This window comes from Physella acuta, unplaced genomic scaffold (assembly GCF_028476545.2).
Source record: "Physella acuta isolate Inbredline_101_S28 unplaced genomic scaffold, ASM2847654v3 ptg000405l, whole genome shotgun sequence".
In the NCBI taxonomy this organism is placed as follows: Eukaryota; Metazoa; Mollusca; class Gastropoda; family Physidae; genus Physella; species Physella acuta.
Genome location: NW_026731924.1, coordinates 248317 through 272133, shown reverse-complemented (window position 1 = coordinate 272133; position 23817 = coordinate 248317). Strand labels below are relative to the sequence as shown.

At 40.7% G+C, this 23817-nt stretch overlaps 2 protein-coding genes across 2 annotated transcripts; one reads left to right on the top strand and one right to left on the bottom strand.

The window, feature by feature from the left end:
- Positions 1 to 2097: 2097 nt before the first annotated feature.
- On the bottom strand, positions 2098 to 11958 carry LOC131942377 (uncharacterized). Its single transcript, XM_059302211.1, has 7 exons — positions 11792 to 11958; positions 9193 to 9326; positions 8342 to 8465; positions 6837 to 6949; positions 6010 to 6180; positions 3633 to 3756; positions 2098 to 3256 (listed from the first exon to the last, which is right to left on the bottom strand). The coding sequence occupies exons 2-7, from the start codon at positions 9275 to 9277 to the stop codon at positions 2503 to 2505; spliced, it is 1371 nt and encodes a 456-aa protein (XP_059158194.1). The 5' UTR covers positions 9278 to 9326; positions 11792 to 11958; the 3' UTR covers positions 2098 to 2502.
- A 6578-nt stretch (positions 11959 to 18536) lies between these two features.
- Positions 18537 to 20045, top strand: LOC131942390 (uncharacterized). The gene is made up of 2 exons (XM_059302227.1): positions 18537 to 18759; positions 18928 to 20045. Exons 1-2 carry the CDS (start codon positions 18537 to 18539, stop codon positions 20043 to 20045), a joined length of 1341 nt encoding a protein of 446 aa, XP_059158210.1.
- The last annotated feature ends 3772 nt before the right edge of the window (positions 20046 to 23817 follow it).

The window sequence follows — 23817 nt, the reverse complement described above, 5'->3', positions numbered from 1 at the left end:
TCATATCTGACTCCCTTAACTTTGATTATTTGGTTGAATTACATATCAATTATTAAAAATACTTTTATACAGATTTTGTAAAATATATACAATATTTATATGGCTGAGTTATAGCCCCTTTATTAATGTCTCTTTCATGTCCTATGAAAACAAAAGCATGAATCAAATTTTTTTTTTAAATTGTTTTTTTAAATTGTTATTTCCATATAGGTTCAATTGTAAGACATTTTAAAACATGGATGTTGTAAAAAAGAAAGTGAAAAGCTACATTTTGAATTATTTAAATAGTTTTTTCCATTTTGTTTAAAAATAAATAAACAAAATGAAGTTTGTAAACAAGCTATATCTCTCCTAGCTCTATAAATATCCCAGGACTTATAACCAAGCCAACTAGCCAGTTTCAGACATTTTTTTCTTGGTTGTGATTGTAAGATATTTTTGACTGGTTGTGATTGCAAGATATTTTTTTAAACTGCTGAGGCTGGAGTAAAGGTTTGCCTGTATATTCACAGCCAACTTGCTTGAGTACTTAATGTTTTGAACAGTGTGAAAACTGTAAATGATACATTTCAATTTCTCATCATGTCAAATTTGTGACTTGTCAACTTATGTAGTGGCCTGTGTCAGGTGACGAGGTGGGGGGGGGGGGGAAGACCAGTGCCTTCACGTTCAACATTGATTGAATCACTCAACTCATGTGTTACAACATTTGTTAAAGTCATTTAAAAAAAAAATTGGTCACAAATATCTATTGGTGCTAAATGTTGCAACAAAGTTGGTTATACAAAATTGTTAATTAAAATTGTTAATTAAAATAATTGTAATTGTAGATGTCTGTACTTACAAATTTTCTCAAGAAAAGCTGTACATGTACATGAAATATTTACCTTTACATGTACATGTTCATGAAACATTTACCTGAACAAGTACATGAAACATTTACCTGTACATGTACATGAAACATTGACCTGTACATGTACATGAAACATTTACCTGTACATGTTCATGAAACATTGACCTGTACATGTACATGAAACATTTACCTGTACATGTTCATGAAATATTGACCTGTACAAGTCAATTATTTTCCACCTGTTCCTTCACTCTAAGACTATTTACACCTGCTACAGGGTGAATCAACCTGCTTATTGTGCACTCACCATCTGCTCCTTTATTTCCAATTGGCTTGGTTAATTTAGATATCTTAATTAATCCAGAATTTGTTTTATACAAACAAGTTCTTGATACAGTTTGGTGCAGATCCATATAATAATACCAACGGTATGTAGACATGGCACAGGATTCGATACAAATTTTTTTTTACTACTGAACTGATAAAATGTTTTACGTAAAAAACTCTGTTTGTAAATTAATTTTTAAATTTTATTAAATAGCGTTGTCAAGTTAAACATAACAGAGATGAACATTCTGATGTTTGCTAAGTAGATGGTGATTCAAATATTTCTGATGTTTGCTGCACCAAAGTATGTCTGTTTGAATTGAGTGTTGAGTACAAATAAACTTCAGGGCTTAATGAACTTAATTAGTTGTTTATTTATACCAAAACAATATTTGATGTCAACTTGTATATTTATTATTTATTCATACTCATTTTTTTTTTACTGCTGAAGTATTTTTTAAATGCTTACAAATATAAACTATTTATAGAATATGCATTGTGTTTTCTTGTTTGACAATAGAAAAAGTTGAGTTGGAGAGTTTGTGTGTGATAGAATAATTTCAGTTGACAGGAGGCTACCCTACCTCCAGTTACTTCATTCTTTTATTAGTCATAGAATCTATTTTTAGAGTACCATCCTGGTGATGCTGTTAGCAACAATATGGAAGTCACTGAGTGGCCAGGAAAATTTACAATTCTTGGCCAAATTTAAATATGGACATAAAGTCTATTAACAAATGGTAGAAATAAAAACTACAAGCCATGAAATAATTAAATTGTACTGTATTTATATGTACCTTGAATAAATATGTATCATTATATAAATGGCTAAAAATGCAATAAGATACTTTAAAACATTTTAAAACATTTTAAAACATTTTAAAATACATCAAGGTGATTAAAAATATAAATGTAACTAAAAACATACACAACTATAAAAGGTGAATTGGTAGTGAAACTTCATCACCTAAAAAGCTCGTGAAAAATTATTTAACATTTTTAAAGCTTTACATGATTTTAATTCAAAATATTAAATTATTGTTATCAAATATGCTTTTAACGAGTAGACTACAATAAGTTGTACTTACAGATAGAGAAGGACTGATGAATACAAGGAGACTTGTTTGAGCATTTGATCGATGGTGAAAATTCTTGCGTGGTGGTCTGCAGAGCAACCACTGGTCACTTTGTCATGACCTTGACAACCACTGGTCACTTTGTCATGACCTTGACAACCACTGGTCACTTTGTCATGACCTTGACAACCACTGGTCACTTTGTCATGACCTTGACATCCCTGGTCACCTTGATGGCCATGACCTCTATGTCTGTCTGGCAGGAAACAGGTGTGAGTACGCTGGAGGGGGCATCTCGCTGTACGCAGGTGGGGGTAGCTCACCCTCAGCCGGCTGCTGACCTGTGGTCAGTCTAAACACCTGATGTCCGCCAATGTTCACCTGAATCTCGCTGGGACTGTGTGGGGAGGGTCTCAGGTGGGGCTGGACCAGGTTCATGGGGGACGCCACCAGCGTTGGGTGCTGACGGGAAGGGAAGAGCGACGAGACGAGAGCAAATGGTGACACGGTGTTGGGTGGTTGTCTGGTGATTAAAGTTGTTGGCGTTGTTGACGCAGACAAGGGGGGTAGGATCCCCAACAGGTCAGACAATGACTGGACATGTCTGCTTTGGTCAGTGGTGTGTCTCTCTGTTTGCTGGACCAGGTCTATGTTAGTCCTGCTGTCTGAACTGTCTGCTTGGACAGCACTGTCTGTCGGTACAGGTGAAGCTGGGAGTAAAAGTTGTGGACTAGAGTTAGCTCCCTGTCTGGAGACTAGCTGTACATTAGAGTTATCCCCCATGCTGGTCCCACTTGACTGCTGCTGATTAGTGGATGCTCCACCACTGCCACCTGGTGGAGTCAGGGCGATGTACTCTGGTGGAGCATTTCTGTGTGGATGATGTAGCTCCATCAGTAGGATGGTCTCCTCAGGACGCCTGGACAAATCCGTCCTGTTGCCAACACCAGAGGGAGCTGTGGGGCTGTTTTTGATGCTCCTAAAATAGCCGCAAATTTGGCTGCAGAAGTAGGTTGGGAAAATATAAAAATAAATTTAGTTGATAAACTAAAGCTACTTTTATTTAAATTGTAAATTATAACATTTTAACAAATAAAAAGTATATCTGTGGACTGATAGTATATTGAAAATGAATCATAAATATATTATATATTATACAATGGTACTATATTTTATTGTATAAAATAAATTGGACATTTAATAATAAACATAAAGAAGTTTATGTATGAAAATAAACAAGAGAATGATACTATGTGTATGGAGAATAGGTTCAGTGTATAACAGGGACAAAAAATTTGACAGATAACATTTTTTTACCTCCAACACCTGCAGTTAGTGACAGGGACAAAAAAAATTGACAGATAAATTTTTTTTACCTCCAACACCTGCAGTTGGTGGACCTGCTGATACTGAGTAGTGTGGCCACCACGGTGAAGAACGAGATGACGATGGCCCCCATCAGGATGACGCGCTCTTTCTCTTCAGTGGAGCTGGCGCCATCTGCAGTAACAAGTTCACTTTCAAAGTCTCATGGTCTCACTCTCATGGTCTCATGGTCTCACTCTCATGGTCTCACTCTCATGGTCTCATGGTCTCACTCTCATGGTCTCACTCTCATGGTCTCATGGTCTCACTCTCATGGTCTCACTCTCATGGTCTCACTCTCATGGTCTCACTCTCATGGTCTCATGGTCTCACTCTCATGGTCTCATGGTCTCACTCTCATGGTCTCACTCTCATGGTCTCATGGTCTCACTCTCATGGTCTCACTCTCATGGTCTCATGGTCTCACTTTAATGGTCTCACTCTCATGGTCTCACTCTCATGGTCTCATGGTCTCACTCTCATGGTCTCACTCTCATGGTCTCACTCTCATGGTCTCACTTTCATGGTCTCATGGTCTCACTCTCATCATTTCAATGATCACAATGTAAGAGAACACAAGACTTACCAATGATTACAATGTAAGAGAACACAAGACTTACCAATGATAACAATGTAAGAGAACACAAGACTTACCAATGATCACAATGTAAGAGAACACAAGACTTACCAATGATCACAATGTAAGAGAAGACAAGACTTACCAATGATCACAATGTAAGAGAACACAAGACTTACCAATGATAACAATGTAAGAGAACACAAGACTTACCAATGATCACAATGTAAGAGAACACAAGACTTACCAATGATCACAATGTAAGAGAACACAAGACTTACCAATGATCACAATGTAAGAGAACACAAGACTTACCAATAATAACAATGTAAGAGAATACAAGACTTACCAATGATCACAATGTAAGAGAACACAAGACTTACCAATGATCACAGTGTAAGAGAACACAAGACTTACCAATGATCACAATGTAAGAGAACACAAGACTTACCAATGATCACAATGTAAGAGAACACAAGACTTACCAATGATCACAATGTAAGAGAACACAAGACTTACAAATGATTACAATGTAAGAGAACACAAGACTTACCAATGATAACAATGTAAGAGAACACAAGACTTACCAATAATAACAATGTAAGAGAATACAAGACTTACCAATGATCACAATGTAAGAGAACACAAGACTTACCAATGATCACAGTGTAAGAGAACACAAGACTTACCAATGATCACAATGTAAGAGAACACAAGACTTACCAATGATCACAATGTAAGAGAACACAAGACTTACCAATGATCACAATGTAAGAGAACACAAGACTTACAAATGATTACAATGTAAGAGAACACAAGACTTACCAATGATAACAATGTAAGAGAACACAAGACTTACCAATGATCACAATGTAAGAGAACACAAGACTTACCAATGATCACAATGTAAGAGAACACAAGACTTACCAATGATAACAATGTAAGAGAACACAAGACTTACCAATGATCACAATGTAAGAGAACACAAGACTTACCAATGATCACACTGTAAGAGAACACAAGACTTACCAATGATCACACTGTAAGAGAACACAAGACTTACCAATGATCACAATGTAAGAGAACACAAGACTTACAAATGATCACAATGTAAGAGAACACAAGACTTACCAATGATAACAATGTAAGAGAACACAAGACTTACCAATGATAACAATGTAAGAGAACACAAGACTTACCAATGATCACAATGTAAGAGAACACAAGACTTACCAATGATCACAATGTAAGAGAACACAAGACTTACCAATGATTACAATGTAAGAGAACACAAGACTTACCAATGATAACAATGTAAGAGAACACAAGACTTACCAATGATCACAATGTAAGAGAACACAAGACTTACCAATGATTACAATGTAAGAGAAGACAAGACTTACCAATGATCACAATGTAAGAGAACACAAGACTTACCAATGATCACAATGTAAGAGAACACAAGACTTACCAATGATTACAATGTAAGAGAACACAAGACTTACCAATGATAACAATGTAAGAGAACACAAGACTTACCAATGATCACAATGTAAGAGAACACAAGACTTACCAATGATTACAATGTAAGAGAAGACAAGACTTACCAATGATCACAATGTAAGAGAACACAAGACCTACCAATGATAACAATGTAAGAGAACACAAGACTTACCAATGATCACAATGTAAGAGAACACAAGACTTACCAATGATTACAATGTAAGAGAAGACAAGACTTACCAATGATCACAATGTAAGAGAACACAAGACCTACCAATGATCACAATGTAAGAGAACACAAGACTTACCAATGATCACAATGTAAGAGAATGCCAGTCTCTGTTTCCTGGCATTGACACCAGGTCCCAGGTGTCTCAGCCAAACTAAATATAGGTCAGACTTGCACCTGACCTCCTTAGGAAAAGGGTCGTGGTTGTAAGTCTCATTGAAATCATAGCGTAACATCAAGCTTGGTCGCTCTAGAATTAAATCAAACACAATTGGTTGGGAAAAGCTCATTGAAATCATAGCGTAACATCAAGCTTGGTCGCTCTAGAATTAAATCAAACACAATTGGTTGGGAAAAGCTCATTGAAATCATAGCGTAACATCAAGCTTGGTCGCTCTAGAATTAAATCAAACACAATTGGTTGGGAAAAGCTCATTGAAATCATAGCGTAACATCAGGCTTCAAATGTATAACAATTTATTTCAACCAAACTATGATCAAGTTTGAGAAGGATTTGATCTTGGAACCATTGGTTCACAACACAATTCTCAGAGACAGACCCGCCCCCCCCCCCCTCCCGCTTACCAAACTGACTGTGAGTAACCTACCTGCTGTGATGTAGATTGGGCCCCCACCCTGGTGCATGCCCCCCCACCCCACCCTGGTGCATGCCCCCCCCACCCCCACCCTGGTGCATGCCCCCCTCCACCCCCACCCTGGTGCATGCCCCCCCCAACCCCACCCTGGTGCATGCCCCCCCCCCCCCACCCTGGTGCATGCCCCCCCCCCCACCCCCACCCTGGTGCATGCCCCCCCCCCACCCCCACCCTGGTGCATGCCCACCCCCACCCTGGTGCATGCCCCCCCCCACCCCCACCCTGGTGCGTGCCCCCCCCCCCCACCTACCTGCTGTGACGTAGAAGACATCGTCCTCTAGAAGGTCAAGGCCATTGATGAGCACCACGAGCTCCGAGACCTCCGCCTCCCACGTGATCCTCCAGACTGAGCACTCAGGTTGGCTGGTGGGTCATTTAAAGACGTGGTTAGAGGCATGGTTAAAGACATGGTTAAAACTGGTTAAAGTCATGGTTAAAACTGGTTAAAGGTGTGTGGTTAGAACTGGTTAAAGGTGTGTGGTTAGAACTGGTTAAAGGTGTGTGGTTAGAACTTGTTGAAGTCATGGTTTAAACTGGTTAAAGTCATGTTAACTGGTTATAGGCTAGTAGTTAAAACCGGTTAAAGGTTAAAGAGCCGACTCAGAGGCTTTGAAAGAAGATCCCTCCAACGCATCCTCAGAATAAAGTGGGACGACAAAGTCCCGAACAAGGAAATATGGCGAAGGACAGGATTAAACGACATTGTCTCAGAAGTTAGAACGAGGAGATGGAGATGGCTGGGCCATGTCCTACGCATGAGCAAAAGAATGCCCCCCATTATGGCGCTGAAGTGGACTCTGCCTGGAAAGAGGGGAAGACCACTGGGAACATGGAGGAGAGAGATGGAAGAAGGTTCATTGTTAAAACTGGTTAAAATTTTATGGTTATAAACTGGTTAAAGACATGTGGTTAAAAACATGGTTAACTAGACATTAGACTGAGTGAAAGCTATTTCAAAAACAGAATCTGAATTTGCCAAACCCAATGGGAAATAGTCTTCCAAACTTGTACTAGGACATTATCCACTTTACTCAGGACATTGTCCTACACTATATCCACTTTACTCAGGACATTGTCCTACACTATATCCACTTTAGTCAGGACATTGTCCTACACTATATCCACTTTAGTCAGGACATTGTGCTACACTATATCCACTTTAGTCAGGACATTGTCCTACACTATATCCACTTTACTCAGGACATTGTCCTACACTATATCCACTTTACTCAGGACATTGTGCTACACTATATCCACTTTAGTCAGGACATTGTCCTACACTATATCCACTTTAGTCAGGACATTGTGCTACACTATATCCACTTTAGTCAGGACATTGTCCTACACTATATCCACTTTACTCAGGACATTGTCCTACACTATATCCACTTTACTCAGGACATTGTCCTACACTATATCCACTTTACTCAGGACATTGTCCTACACTATATCCACTTTACTCAGGACATTGTCCTACACTATATCCACCTTAGTCAGGACATTGTGCTACACTATATCCACTTTAGTCAGGACATTGTCCTACACTATATCCACTTTAGTCAGGACATTGTCCTACACTATATCCACTTTACTCAGGACATTGTGCTACACTATATCCACTTTAGTCAGGACATTGTGCTACACTATATCCACTTTAGTCAGGACATTGTCCTACACTATATCCACTTTACTCAGGACATTGTGCTACACTATATCCACTTTACTCAGGACATTGTCCTACTCTAGACAACTCACTTCTGTGTTGAGGACGAGTTCCTGTCCGGCCAGCTGGTGCGTGTAAAGTTTGCTATGGTCGTCTTTATCTGGCCAGTGGCCAGAACAACTTGCTCAACAGGGTTGCCACATTGAGAGGATAGTTCTGGGGACACAAACAATGTTACATATTGTTTAATGAGGGATGGGATAAATGGGATAGAGAGAACAAGAGAGAACAAGAGAGAACAAAAGTGAGAGAGAGAGAGAGAGAGAGAGAGAGAGAGAGAGAGAAAGGGAGAGTTTGAGAGAAAGTGTACGGATAAAACTGATGCATGTAGAAAGAAACTAAAATCTAGAGGTGCAAGAATCACTCAAGTAGCATTAAAGGCTACAACAAGCACCTTACAAACTAACTTTAACCAGTGCCTGGTCACCCCCCCCCCCCCCCCAAAGTTTTGAGTGACCCCTTAAGTACGTGGAACAATGTCTGAAAGAAACCCTGCATCCTAAATATATCAAACACTGGAGAACAAACACTATCCAACAAACAGTTCAACAAACATCCAACAAAATGCATATAACAAACATAACAAACATACACAAAAACACACTATACAGTACAACAAACATACAACAAACATACAACAACCATACCAAACATACAACAAACATACCAAACATACAACAAACATACAACAAACATACAACAAACATACAACAAACATACAACAAACATACAACAACCATACCAAACATACAAAAACCATACAACAAACATACAACAACCATACCAAACATACAACAAACATACAACAAACATACAACAAACATACAACAAACACACTATACAGTACAACAAACATACAACAACCCAATAGTTGTGCACTCACCTGGAACCTTCTCTCTAAACTTGCCCTGGACACTGGGCAGTAAGTGAAGCAGCAGCCAAAGTTCTAGAACCTTCCATCGCTTCATCTTGCCTACTCCAGCAATCTGGCCCACACATTAACTGGTCAACAACAATCTGCAACAACTCAACACCATCAAACACCATCAAACACCATCAAACACCATCAAACACTATCAATGAGACCACCATTGACACCTTAAATGACATAAATGTGTGACATAAAATCCACAACGAATCCACCAGATATCCAATCTGAAAGAAATATTGGACCTCCCAATTCCTTACACTACAAGTACGACATCTTGGGCCGTTTCTTTTTGCGTGGTATAAATAGACACAATGACCTTTGTTAGACAGACTAATTAATTCCACCTCCCCCTCCCCCTGTCAACGTGTTAAATAGCCTACCTGCTGTAGAAGTGTGTAGCTTAATAAGTAACACCGTGTCAGAGTAGGCATGAAGGGACGCAACTCGTGTGTTGACATGAAGGGACGCAACTAGTGTGAAGGGATAAAGGGACGCAACTAGTGTGAAGGGATAAAGGGACGCAACTAGTGTGAAGGGATAAAGGGACGCAACTCGCGTGTTGACATGAAGGGACGCAACTCGTGTGTTGGGATAAAGGGATGCAACTCGTGTGTTGGGATAAAGGGATGCAACTCGTGTGTTGGGATAAAGGGATGCAACTCGTGTGTTGGGATAAAGGGATGCAACTCGTGTGTTGACATGAAAAGAAGTAACTCAAGCCCTAGACGGAAGTTATCAAACCGTTATACAATAGGCCTACTTTAGAGACTTGTCTTTTGTACGCTTAGATAGGTGGGGGTGGGGTGTCAGAGGCAGTGGCGTCAAAAGGTCATATGACGCCGGATATAGACGCAGCCCATGTTCTAAAGAGTAGCCCGGACTGTAGGCCACATGGTGTAAGCCCTTCTTCAGATGGTGTTACATGGTGTCAGCCCTACTTCAGATGGTGTTACATGGTGTCACCCCTACTTGAGATGGTGTTACATGGTGTCACCCCTACTTCAGATGGTGTTACATGGTGTCACCCCTACTTCAGATGGTGTTACATGGTGTCACCCCTACTACAGATGGTGTTACATGGTGTCACCCCTACTACAGATGGTGTTACGTGGTGTCACCCCTACTACAGATAGTGTTACATGGTGTCACCCCTACTTCAGATGATGTTACATTGTGTCACCCCTACTTCATAAGTTGTTACATGGTGTCACCCCTACTTCAGATGGTGTTACATGGTGTCACCCCTACTTCAGATGGTGTTACATGGTGTCACCCCTACTTCAGATGGTGTTACATGGTGTCACCCCTACTTTAGATGGTGTTACATGGTGTCACCACTACTTAAGATGGTGTTACATTGTGTCACCCCTACTTCAGATGGTGTTACATGGTGTCACCCCTACTTCAGATGGTGTTACATGGTGTCACCCCTACTTTAGATGGTGTTACATGGTGTCACCCCTACTTTAGATGGTGTTACATGGTGTCACCACTACTTAAGATGGTGTTACATTGTGTCACCCCTAATTCAGATAATGTTACATGGTGTCACCCCTACTTCATAAGTTGTTACATGGTGTCACCCCTACTTCAGATGGTGTTACATGGTGTCACCCCTACTTTAGATGGTGTTACATGGTGTCACCACTACTTAAGATGGTGTTACATTGTGTCACCCCTACTTCAGATGGTGTTACATGATGTCACCCCTACTTTAGATGGTGTTACATGGTGTCACCCCTACTTCATAAGTTGTTACATGGTGTCACCACTACTTAAGATGGTGTTACATTGTGTCACCCCTGCTTCAGATGGTGTTACATGATGTCACCCCTACTTTAGATGGTGTTACATGGTGTCACCCCTACTTCATAAGTTGTTACATGGTGTCACCCCTACTTTATAAGTTGTTACATGGTGTCACCCCTACTTCAGTTGGTGTCACATGGTGTTACCACTACTTAAGATGGTGTTACATTGTGTCACCCCTACTTCAGATGGTGTTACATGATGTCACCCCTACTTTAGATGGTGTAACATGAGGTCACCCCTACTTCATAAGTTGTTACATGGTGTCACCCCTACTTCAGATGGTGTTACATGGTGTCACCCCTACTTTAGATGGTGTTACATGATGTCACCCCTACTTCAGATGGTGTTACATTGTGTCACCCCTACTTCATAAGTTGCTACATGGTGTCACCCCTACTTCAGATGGTGTTACATGGTGTCACCCCTACTTCAGAAGGTGTTACATGGTGTCACCCCTACTTCAGAAGGTGTTACATGGTGTCACCCCTACTTTAGAAGCTGTCACATGATGTCACCCTTACTTTAGATGGTTAGTTGCGACTGGGGTCGGTGTTGGGTGTGGGTCATTTCGTTAACGGAGTTAAGTAAAGAAGCTTGTTCCAAACGATACAACACAGGCTAGACACACACATAGACACACACAAGCACATACACACACACAGACACACATAGACACACAAATACATGGACACACACTTAGACACATACCAGGCATAAACACACATACCAGATTACTTACGGATTTAGCGCTGCTAATGAAGGCAGGTGATTAAGATTTAACAAACTGGATATCAACACGTGTTTATTAGTTTGTTGTTTTAAAGCCTAGCCGTCACATTAGTGATTACATAAAACACTAAGATAAACACAGTTAGTGTTACACACTCACTGTTATCGCTCACTTGGGTGTGTAGATCCAGCACACTGAGCGATCAATGCATGTAGGCCTACACACTCTATTGACACGATCACTGGCTCAAGGTCTTGTGGACGGTCGGGATTTATTTCCCGGGTCGATAGGACAGTCATAGCTCGTGTGTCACTGACACGACACGCCTGTGTCACTGACACGACACGCATGGCACTGACACCACGAGTGTGACACGGACAGCACTGGTGACACACTGGTGACAACGCTGTGTGGTGACACACGCTGCTGGCCAACACACCAACACACCAACACACTAGTGCCGTGAATACCACGTGACACGCTTGTCAATATTTACAGTCGGGGGGGGAGAGAAGCGAGGCCAACAATTTTATGTGAGGTGTCACCTTGAGGTGTCAGGATACAGATAACATGGCCCAATGCAGTGTTTCTTCCAGACTTTTTTCTCCTTTTCTCCGGAGGGGAGGGCACATGAATTTTCCGGGGTGGAGGGGGGGGGGGGTGTTGGAAGGCGGACACTGTTAAAAGTATATATTTTCTAAACTCCATTTCGTTTGGGGGGGGGGGGGGGTTGACTTTTTTTCGGGGGGAGGGAGGGGACGAAGAGATGCCTGGAAGAAACTCTGGCTCACTGGTGTTGGAACTATGGTCTCATGGCCAACTTAGTCTCAACAGAATGTCCACACGGCCAAATTCTCTGGCTAATTTAAGACGCACGGGAGCCCTATCGAACACTCCCCTCTTTCATAGAACACACCCCCCTCTTTCATAGAACACACCCCCCTCTTTCATAGAACACACCCCCAACTAAAACTTAGATATTAGGCACCTGTGGAACAAAAATACACTAATGACATGATTAATTAACAAAGCCGTGCCATCTAGTAAATGAAGTGACCCCTGACCTGACCCAATACACACGGGACCATTTTTTTTTATATTGCCGTTCAGGCGCAGGTAACTAAAAAATAAACAGGGAGTGATCTCCCCTAAACTTTCTCGAATATTCTTATATAACAATACTGGGGATGGCACCTCGTATTATAGACATGATATTTAATCAGTTTTTAATTACTTAAACTTTTAAAAATAGAATAGAATCTCGTAGAAAAAAGAATTGCACACCAAGTGCACGCCACAAAAATCTGTGTATAATAGTGCGGAATATTATTAGTACTTTATAAATTCACATGGCTTTTTTGAGAAATCGGAAATAGCGTAAATTACTACTTCAGGTCAAAGGAAATTACTCAAATTTTGATAAAAGGCAGATAATTAGTTATTTTACTTACATGTGAAATTTCATTTATCTATCTGAAACAGTACTCAAGTTATAGGCTTTTGAAAAATTGAAAGTAGAATAAGTACCACTTCCGGTTACCGGAAATTTGATATAATACTTAGCTTTGAAATTTCATCAACCTAGCTGTAACGTACTCAAGTGATCGTGTTCACAGACAACCATACACATACACACACACACAGACATACGGACAAGATTGCAAAATTATGTTTTTCCGATTTTTTTTTGCACGATTACAATACTTTCTATATACTTCGTATACGAGAAAGTAAAAATTAATACGTAAGAAATTAAAGGGAACTAACTAAATTTTAAACTTTTCATTAAAATGCACATTTAACTCCCATTAAAAGACGTAGCTGTTTATTTAAATAAAGAACGGTAATTGTTGGGGATTTTCCCACGTTTTCTTTAACTTGCTTTCGCGTCTTTCCAATCAAATCTTGCGATCGAAATTTCGGGCACTTCCCAGTTAGCTAGCGCGCTGAAATTTTCAGGGAAGCTTTGTTTCCGATGACAATAGAATATTCAATTGTTATTAGTACTAAATTGATCCATGGAAACATTTTATTGATCATTTTAGACCGCTATATAATTGTACAAAAAAACGTGGGGGAAAAGGGACATAACCCAGTAATTGTAATTTGATGAAAACAAGGATCGGTACTCTCCCTCTTTTTGCTTACTGAGTAGTTGTCACGCGGTGTTTGTGTACAAACAACCAGAACGTAACAACTGGTGGCCAGGATGGGGGAGACGATATGGTCGAGTGGTTGGGCACACAATTGCTAACCCACTCGACACGGGTTCAAGGCACGTGTTTTTTACGAGTTGTCTTCGTTTACCCCAAAAAAAAAGTGAATGCGAAAAGATAAAATCGATAGCAAGATTTTAATGCAAACAGACAAAGACTAAAAAGTAAAAAATAATTATCATTAAAAAAGTTAAAAAAAAACCCACGTTTTCTGATTGAACTGAAAAGTAGAAAATAAATGCTATACATCACAATAATGCAAGCGATCACTCTACTATAAGCGATGAAAAACGTGGGGCGCCGTGATTTTCTTACAGTTTCTAATACTGTTGACTCTCTACAAGCTCCCTAATAAAAGTCAATAGTATTATCTAATCAATAGTAATATAACTTTTACATCTTATATTAACAATGACCGATAAAAAACTTTTACTTCGGCGCCCCACGTTTTTCATCGCTTATAGTAGAGTGATCGCTTGCATTATTGTGATGTATAGCATTTATTTTCTACTTTTTAGTTCAATCAGAAAACGTGGGTTTTTAAAAACGTTTTTAATGATAATTATTGTAAAGAACTTACGATTGATTTTTCGACCACCATTTTGTGTACAAATAATCATACAAGGATTTATCTGAACTATCAATTTAACGCCTATGCTACATTATATATATATATATATATATATATATATATATATATATATATATATATATATATATATATATATATATATATATATATATATATATATATATATATATATATATATATATATATATATATATATATGTATATGTATATATATATATATATAGTGTGCATTTAGCAGCTTCACCCCTACCTGTTTAAATAAGAAATTTGAAATCACCCCCTGTAGTTCTGTTGTTTATTGTGTTATCAAAGGGCGAGGAACTCCATATCACAGAGAAGGGAATTAACCCATGCGGCCCTAAACTTCGAGACAGTAACACACGTGAGCGCGTCTTTTATTTTTATCGAGTGTGAACGGCCGTCTGACGACCAAGTTAGAACTGGTTTAATTGGGTGGTGACCGCATGCGGGGGCGTTACTGAACGGGGTTACTGCCTTGTGAAATCTCTGCGCTTGCACTTTTGTGAAGCTGCGAACATTCGTGTCACATGGTAGCGCGTCAAGTCGGCTTTTGGTGACGGCAAGCTTGTCAACATTTATTAGTTTAACTTTGATGATGGTGGGAGGAATCACCTTGAGGTGAGGGTATCACCCTGACGTCAGAGGGACACACACGGTGAGCGGCTAAAGGTGGCTAAAGGTGGCTAAAGGTGGCTAAAGGTGGCTGTAACACAACAGGTGAACACACACTTGCGACACACAAAAATGATTAAATCAAGGTTATTTGTAAAATTTTATAGGAGAAAATTTATGATCGTAAGGTTTTAAAACTTATTTTAACTGTTGGGTGGGTGGGGTGAGGGATGGGGAGAGGTAGGTACGTAGGTGGGGGTGGGGGATGGGGAGAGGTAGGTACGTAGGTGGGGGTGGGGGATGGGGAGAGGTAGGTACGTAGGTGGGGGTGGGGGATGGGGAGAGGTAGGTACGTAGGTGGGGGTGGGGGATGGGGAGAGGTAGGTACGTAGGTGGGGGTGGGGGATGGGGAGAGGTAGGTACGTAGGTGGGGGTGGGGGATGGGGAGAGGTAGGTACGTAGGTGGGGGTGGGGGATGGGGAGAGGTAGGTACGTAGGTGGGGGTGGGGGATGGGGAGAGGTAGGTACGTAGGTGGGGGGTGGGGGATGGGGAGAGGTAGGTACGTAGGTGGGGGGGGGGTGTGGGATGGGGAGAGGTAGGTACGTAGGTGGGGGGTGGGGGATGGGGAGAGGTAGGTACGTAGGTGGGGGTGGGGGATGGGGAGAGGTAGGTACGTAGGTGGGGGTGGGGGATGGGGAGAGGTAGGTACGTAGGTGGGGGTGGGGGATGGGGAGAGGTAGGTACGTAGGTGGGGGTGGGGGATGGGGAGAGGTAGGTACGTAGGTGGGGGGTGGGGGATGGGGAGAGGTAGGTACGTAGGTGGGGGGGGGGTGTGGGATGGGGAGAGGTAGGTACGTAGGTGGGGGGTGGGGGATGGGGTAAGGGTGAAGAAATGCGTGAGGAGTGAATGAGGAGGGGGTGTGTTAAGGGTGGGAGTTGTAGTGAAATCACAGGACGGTTGATAGCCGCACCAGATGACAACGTTGATGGGGTGACACCAAATTTCTGATATATATATATATATATCTGTAGGTAGTACACAAACCGGTATCTGTAGAAAATCTTAAGACTGTTGTCATATTAAGGATGGCGATAGCATTGTTTTATTTCTTCAAATATTGAACACTGCATATAATTATATCGATTTTTTATATATACATACATATAAACAGCTGTTAAAACCTAATGTATAAGAAGACTTATATATATATATATATATATATATATATATATATATATATATATATATATATATATATATATATATATATATATCATTACCATCGGTCCAAGGTTGACACCATCCGGGAGGGAAGAGACGGTATGACACCCCAGGTTAGCAAATTAAGTGTCACCCGACCTAGTCACGCCACTGGAACAACAAAAAAGATCGCAACCAATCAAAAAAATTCTTAGCAGAAATAAAAAAAAAATACAACAAAAATTGTCCACGGATTCAAAGAATGTAATATCTTAACTTACCATTTTACGACCAATGTTATACCAAGTCGATTGTCAGCACTTCAAGCCTTGAAGGTTGGCATAACGATAACGGGGGATAACCGTTAAAATACAGTTGAGACAGGACGGCGATGGTTACTTCCCTTATATCTTCACAACCTGCATTGCATTGATCGTTTGGGTGTTTTTGTGTGCATTATACTGGCAGCTTTATGTGTCCGGCAACAATGAGGTAATCAATAAGGTAAATGAGGTAAATAGTGAAGTAATCAATAAGATAATCAATGAGATAATCAATAAGGAAATCGTTATACGGTAAACACACATTAATTCACGACGTGTAGGGTGGTTTATCCGTCTCAAAGAGATCAATATTTGTACCAAAGTAGCCATTTACAGTTGATTGTCGAGAGAGTAGACCAAATGTGCCCAGTCGTATGCCCATCTGTATGCCCAACCTTATGCCCATCCGTATGCCCAACACTATGCCCATCTCCATGCCATTACCGGTCTTAGTTTTTGTGCCCAGCATTTCTTTCAAGCCAGGTACCCAAAACTGCTGAGAGGACTCAGTGACGTAGAGCTGTATTTGTAAGCTTCACATTTTATGTCGAGTTAAACGCTACCCCAAATCTTGATGTATTGTATTCAGTATTTCTTCCAGACTTTTTTCTCCGGGGAGGGGGGGGGGGCACTTGATATTTTCGGGGGGGGGGGGGTGGCGGTAGACTTTCTTCGGTGGTGCTTTTTATAATGGTTACCATTATAATCCTACCATCGGATATTAACAGTATAGCTACATAGGCCTTACAGCAAGTTAATTATAATGACAGTTTTAATAACACCACACACTTCTAATAAAAAAAAACGAAATTAATACAATTACACATGATTCGACACTAAACTAACAATTTTATAACCTAAAAATTAAAAATTATTTTTTTTTTCAGGAAAGAAAAGTCCTGGTGTCCTAGAAGATGACGTTAGTTTCTCACCCCGGCCCTCCCCTACCCCCACCCCCGTCCACTGATCAATTATGTTAATTACAGTGTCAGTGACGTCACTAACCTATCGTGGCTTTGTCTGTGTATCGAAATTTTATTTTCCCCCGTTGAAATAATTAAAATTAATTGGACTGTTGCAATCAGATCTCTTTTAATACGAAGACAAACGCGCTGTAATTTCCATAGGGAGAATACATGAACACAGTTCTGCACTTTGTAAATAAAGAATTACAACATTGTCTTCAAAATCTGTGTTGTAATTGGTTGACAATGAACCAAAGTTTTTAAAAAATCGATATAATTAGGTGTAGTGTTCAATATTTGTAGAAATAAAACAATGTTATCGTCATCATTATTAATATAATAACAGTCTTAAGATTTTCTACAGATACCGTTTGTGTACTACCTACAGATACCGTTTGTGTACTACCCACAGATACCGTTTGTGTACTACCCACAGATACCGTTTGTGTACTACCCACAGATACCGTTTGTGTACTACCCACAGATACTGTTTGTGTACTACCCACAGATACCGTTTGTGTACTACCTACAGATACCGTTTGTGTACTACCCACAGATACTGTTTGTGTACTACCTACAGATACCGTTTGTGTACTACCCACAGATACCGTTTGTGTACTACCCACAGATACCGTTTGTGTACTACCCACAGATACCGTTTGTGTACTACCCACAGATACTGTTTGTGTACTACCCACAGATACCGTTTGTGTACTACCTACAGATACCGTTTGTGTACTACCCACAGATACCGTTTGGGTACTACCTACAGATACCGTTTGTGTACTACCTACGCCCGCATGCTGTCAGTAGATAGAACACCATGGATGTGACAGTCACAAGTCACTTGTTGAGTCATTTGACCTTTGCCACGTCACCAGGTCAAGGACAGGTCACAGCGACCTCTGCCCCCAGCATGTCAGCTGACCTGAGTGACCAGTTCCAGTTCTGGTTCAACATCCTGGTGCCAGTCTTCACGTCTGCTGGGGTCAGCGGTCTGGGCATCGTCACAAACGTCATCAATATCATGGTCTTTAAAAGACATGGTAGGTCAGAACTAAAACACAACACAAACAGAATGAAAACACAACACAAACAGAACTAAAACACAACACAAACAGAATGAAAACACAACACAAACAGAACTAAAACACAACACAAACAGAATTCAAACACAACACAAACCAGTTGACACTTCCCATTTTTTCTCCCAGGCCTCCAGGACAGCGTGACCATCCTGTTGTTTGGGCTGTCTGTCCTTGACCTAGTCTCTGTCCTCATCACCCTCTGGTCATCCGTCTGTTACGGCCTTGAACTTCTCGACCCCCCATACCTGACCTTCGACGCTTTCGGCCTGTACGTCATGACGGCCGCCTTGCCGCGCATCGTCGTGTCGCGTCTGACATGCTGGATGACAGCCGTCATCTCTGTCCAGCGCTGTCTGTCTGTCGTGCTACCCTTCAGGTCCAGGCAAATCATCACGGCTAGAAGCTCGGTAGCCACGGTAGCCACAGTCACTCTGGCGGTAGCCTTTAGCTACCTGTGGATGTTTACTGTCCGCGAGATCCAGGTCAAGGTCGACCAGACCACGAACGTGACAAAGTTGTTCTACGTCTACGTGACCAAGGGAAAAATCGACGAAATCGTCAACGTGACACTCTTTCTCGTTTTACCTTTCGCCAACTTCATTCTCATCCTCATGTGCACGGTCGTCATGATTACGTCATTGAAGCGGGCAACAAAATGGCGGTACAAAGTGATGTCAGGATCAGAGATACCCAGCCACGCTGAAGCTAATCTCACGAGAAGAGAGAGGAAGACAAAACTAGACTCTCACGCTGACGTCAAGGGTCAAGGCTGTGATGATACCAAAGGTCAAGGGTATTCCAATGGTGACGTGAAGACGACGAAGGAAACGAAAACCTCCAAACTTATCGTCGTCATCATGACGATATTCATCGTCTGCAACCTGCCCAGCAACGTGCTGGTTGCCGCCAGAAACATCGTCCCTGGCTTCAACGACTTCGGTCGTCTGAAGAATCTCTTCATGACGTCATACAGCCTGGGGCTACTGCTGGAGGCGGTTAGCTCCAGCGTCAACATATTCGCCTACTACAGCATGAGCAGTAGGTTCAAATCTACTTTAGACAACATGGGCAGTAGGTTCAAGTCTACTTTAGACATCATGAGCAGTAGGTTCAAATCTACTTTAGACATTATAGGTAGTAGGTTCAAATCTACTTTAGACATCATGAGTAACAGATTCAAATCTACTATAGACCACATGAATAGTAGGTTCAAATCTACTTTAGACAGTGTCCTCAACCTATGAATTACATCAAGTATTTTGGAAGTCTATGAGTAATTTTAAATGAAGAAACATCACATCTTGTCACATATATTAAACAAACAATTTAAAAATCTATGTTATGGAACATTCTAGATCTGCTACTTACATTCCCAATCCCACACTATCTGCTAAATCTGGGAAGCTACCCACGTTTTTACACTACTTCAAGTTGCCAGATTTTTTTTTCCAGAAAAAATGTTGATGTCAAATCAAAATAGTAAACATTGGCGATTATTTTGATTGCATGACTTAGGTTGAATGACTTTAAAAATGTCTAAGTCATCCAGACAAGATGGCTGTTACTGACTTCATGACGTTTTGTTGAAAACAATCTGACGTCATATTTGGTAGAGCAGTTTACCACACAATCACCATCAAGCAATCACTATACAATCACAATCACGGAATCACCATCAAACAATCACAATCACGCAATCACTACCATACAATCACGTGTGGCCACCTAGATCGTTCTGGAATCGATTACTAAAATCCTGTGTTGATTAAACCTCGATACCTTAACTCTGTATATAGACATACAGTTAGAGTTAGACCAAGGATTAGGATTTAGGATTACAGTTAATTAAGCTGTTTGGCTTGTTGCTAGTACAAGGTTTATGAATTGTGGCTTAGTTCAGTAGCGTGCTATAGCGATCGACAAAGCTAACTCTATTATGATAGAAGTTTACAGCTAATTAAAAAATGTGTAACTAGCCTTCGGGGATTCCCACTGAAACGTAGCACACTGATATACAGTATGTTAGGCGTGGGGTGTGAGGGTGTGCGGGGAAGGTAATATATATATATATATATATATATATATATATATATATATATATATATATATATATATATATATATATATATATATATATATATATATATATATGTGTGTGTGTGTGCGTGTGTGAACTACCCGATTCCTTCAATTCGGTAACGTCAGCGGGTAAAACCGAGGCGGATATTTTTAGCAGCTGGTTCAAAAAAGAAAATCCGTTTTGTGTCCTTCACTGTGCCATGAAATCAATATTTGTTGCTGTGTCTTATTTCAGCTGGATACGTCTAAACCTTTGTGTGTCTTTCATTAGGGGACTCCATGGATGATAAAAATATTACATTTTAGACTCAGGAAAATCTTTGTTTAAATTGTTTTTGTTTAGTCAGTGTGTGTCGTGTGAACAAATTACTCATCTAGATGTTGTCCCAAATTAATATTTTAATTATTTTTCTCTTTACTCTTGAAAATAAAAGCCAATTGCGTTCGCATTTTTGGCGACAAAAGAATCGATGTCACCACTGATGTCTTCGATGTATTAATCGGAGAATTACTCAATTTCCAATTTGTGCATAATTAATTGCTACTATTACAACCGAAAGCGACCTAACTCATTATCTTCTGACCAGGCCTATCTACGCTCTTCCAGCTCACTTGATAGAGCCAAACAAAGCGTGCAATAAATAAAATATCTAGTTGTTTTCATTTTAGTTTTATTCTACGCCGAAATTTTAAATAAACTGTCAAAACATATTACAGCACCATTTAAAAAAAAATTGTACGAATTTAAAGAAGAAAAAGATTCAGAATGAAGTTAGATGTTTCAACTTTTAGATTGTGTTGTGGAGTGGACATGACCAGATGTCACTTGATATGATAATTACAACTAATTAGCGCTGCTAAAACAATAAGAGAGCCCTTTAGTTTTGTCTCTGGTCGGCAACTGATACGTTCGTTCTGCTGTAGGGATAAGTCTGGTTGATGGTGTGAGTAGATCGTCTGTTTGTTGGATGTTTGTTGGATGTTTGTTGGATGTTTGTTGGATGTTTGTTGGATGTTTGTTGGATGTTTGTTGGATGTTTGTTGGATGTTTGTTGGATGTTTGTTGGATGTTTGTTGGATGTTTGTTGGATGTTTGTTGGATGTTTGTTGGATGTTTGTTGGATGTTTGTTGGATGTTTGTTGGATGTTTGTTGGATGTTTGTTGGATGTTGGATAAATGTTGGACGACCGTATCAGGTGCAGGGGAGAGACAGGTAAGCCCTCTAACCGCGTCAAGGTAGGCTCAGGTAGAGGGATGACGTCACAACGACAACAAACAATGACGTCATCGCGACCATCAACCGAATCCTCGGTCGATGGACCGCGATGGTCAACATAAAAAAGATCGACCTTACCGCGACCATCAACCGAATCCTCGGTCGATGGACCGCGATGGTCAACATAAAAAAAAAGATCGACCTTACCGCGACCATCAACCGAATCCCCGGTCGATGGACCGCGATGGTCAACATAAAAAAAGATCGACCTTACCGCGACCATCAACCGAATCCTCGGTCGATGGACCGCGATGGTCAACATAAAAAAAGATCGACCTTACCGCGACCACCAACCGAATCCTCGGTCGATGGACCGCGATGGTCAACATAAAAAAAGATCGACCTTACCGCGACCATCAACCGAATCCTCGGTCGATGGACCGCGATGGTCAACATAAAAAATGACCTTACCGCGACCATCAACCGAATCCCCGGTCGATGGACCGCGACTGTCAATGAACCACAATGACGTGTAGGACATCCAATCAGAAGCTGGTGGTACGGCTAATCAGGTTCTTCCTCCCATGCCGGATATGCCGTCATCAACACGTTGTTTCTATCAATGATGACCTTGACACACCGTGTAGCTGTCACTGACAGGTCACTGGCCCTCACCACAAACCCTATCACGTGATCACACAGGAGCGTGTAGCAAACCCGGCCTTTGTAGGTCTTAGACGGTACACCAGCGGTCAATGTTTTAGTGATTAGTTGCCTGAGATATCGTTTCATTGATTTTTTGGTCAGTTTGTTTTGAGACTCGAAGTTGTCTTGACCCCCGCTAGATGACCCCGGCAAGTGGAAGAAACCCGTGTCCTTACCTTCCAGCCTCGATGTGGTGATATCCTTCATGTACACGTGTCTTACAAAGACATGCTCCCAAAACTCTTGCGTATATGTTGTTTTCATTTGTTGACTGTACTAACATATCACTCCCCTTTTTATACCCAACATAACGCAACCATCTATTTTTAGATTGGAAACAACGCTGGCTTGTCGGGAAGGTTAGCACAAAACGGGAAAGCTAGTTGCTATTTTTAGTTATTGATTCCTTTCTGTTCCAGTTTTGGTTTCGTTATCTGCTCCTTGCTGGCGACTGCGGGCTCAAAAGTTTTTTTTTAATGTTGATCAGTTCTTTGATTTACAGATACAGACATAGATGTCTTTGTGGTGTAGATTAGGTTCTATGATAGGCGACGAAAGTATTTAATGGTTTTGTAAATTATTAAAAAATCGTTTTTCGCGTGAATGAAATAATTCAATTTTAACTGCGTACAATAAGAATGGCTATTTTATAAGTGATATATTAGTATTAACTCGTCACTATAGGCAAGCGTTAATAGCTAAACTACTATACTAACGTGTAATAACTTATAGTTAATTGTTTAATCCATCATAGTAATAAACTATGTTTAAAGGTGAACTCGGGTAATTTGGGATAAAACAGCGACGGGAAACGAAGGTTTATGAATGGAGATTCTCTCGACTTGAACACAGTGTACAACGAGTGGTTAGTTGTAAACAAACGTGTGGATGAACATCTACTCTACTTCACCTTTTCCATCATATACCGAGCTAACAAAAACATATGAACATCTACTCTACTTCACCTATCCGATCATATACCGAGGTCACAACAACAGATGAAAATCTACTCTAC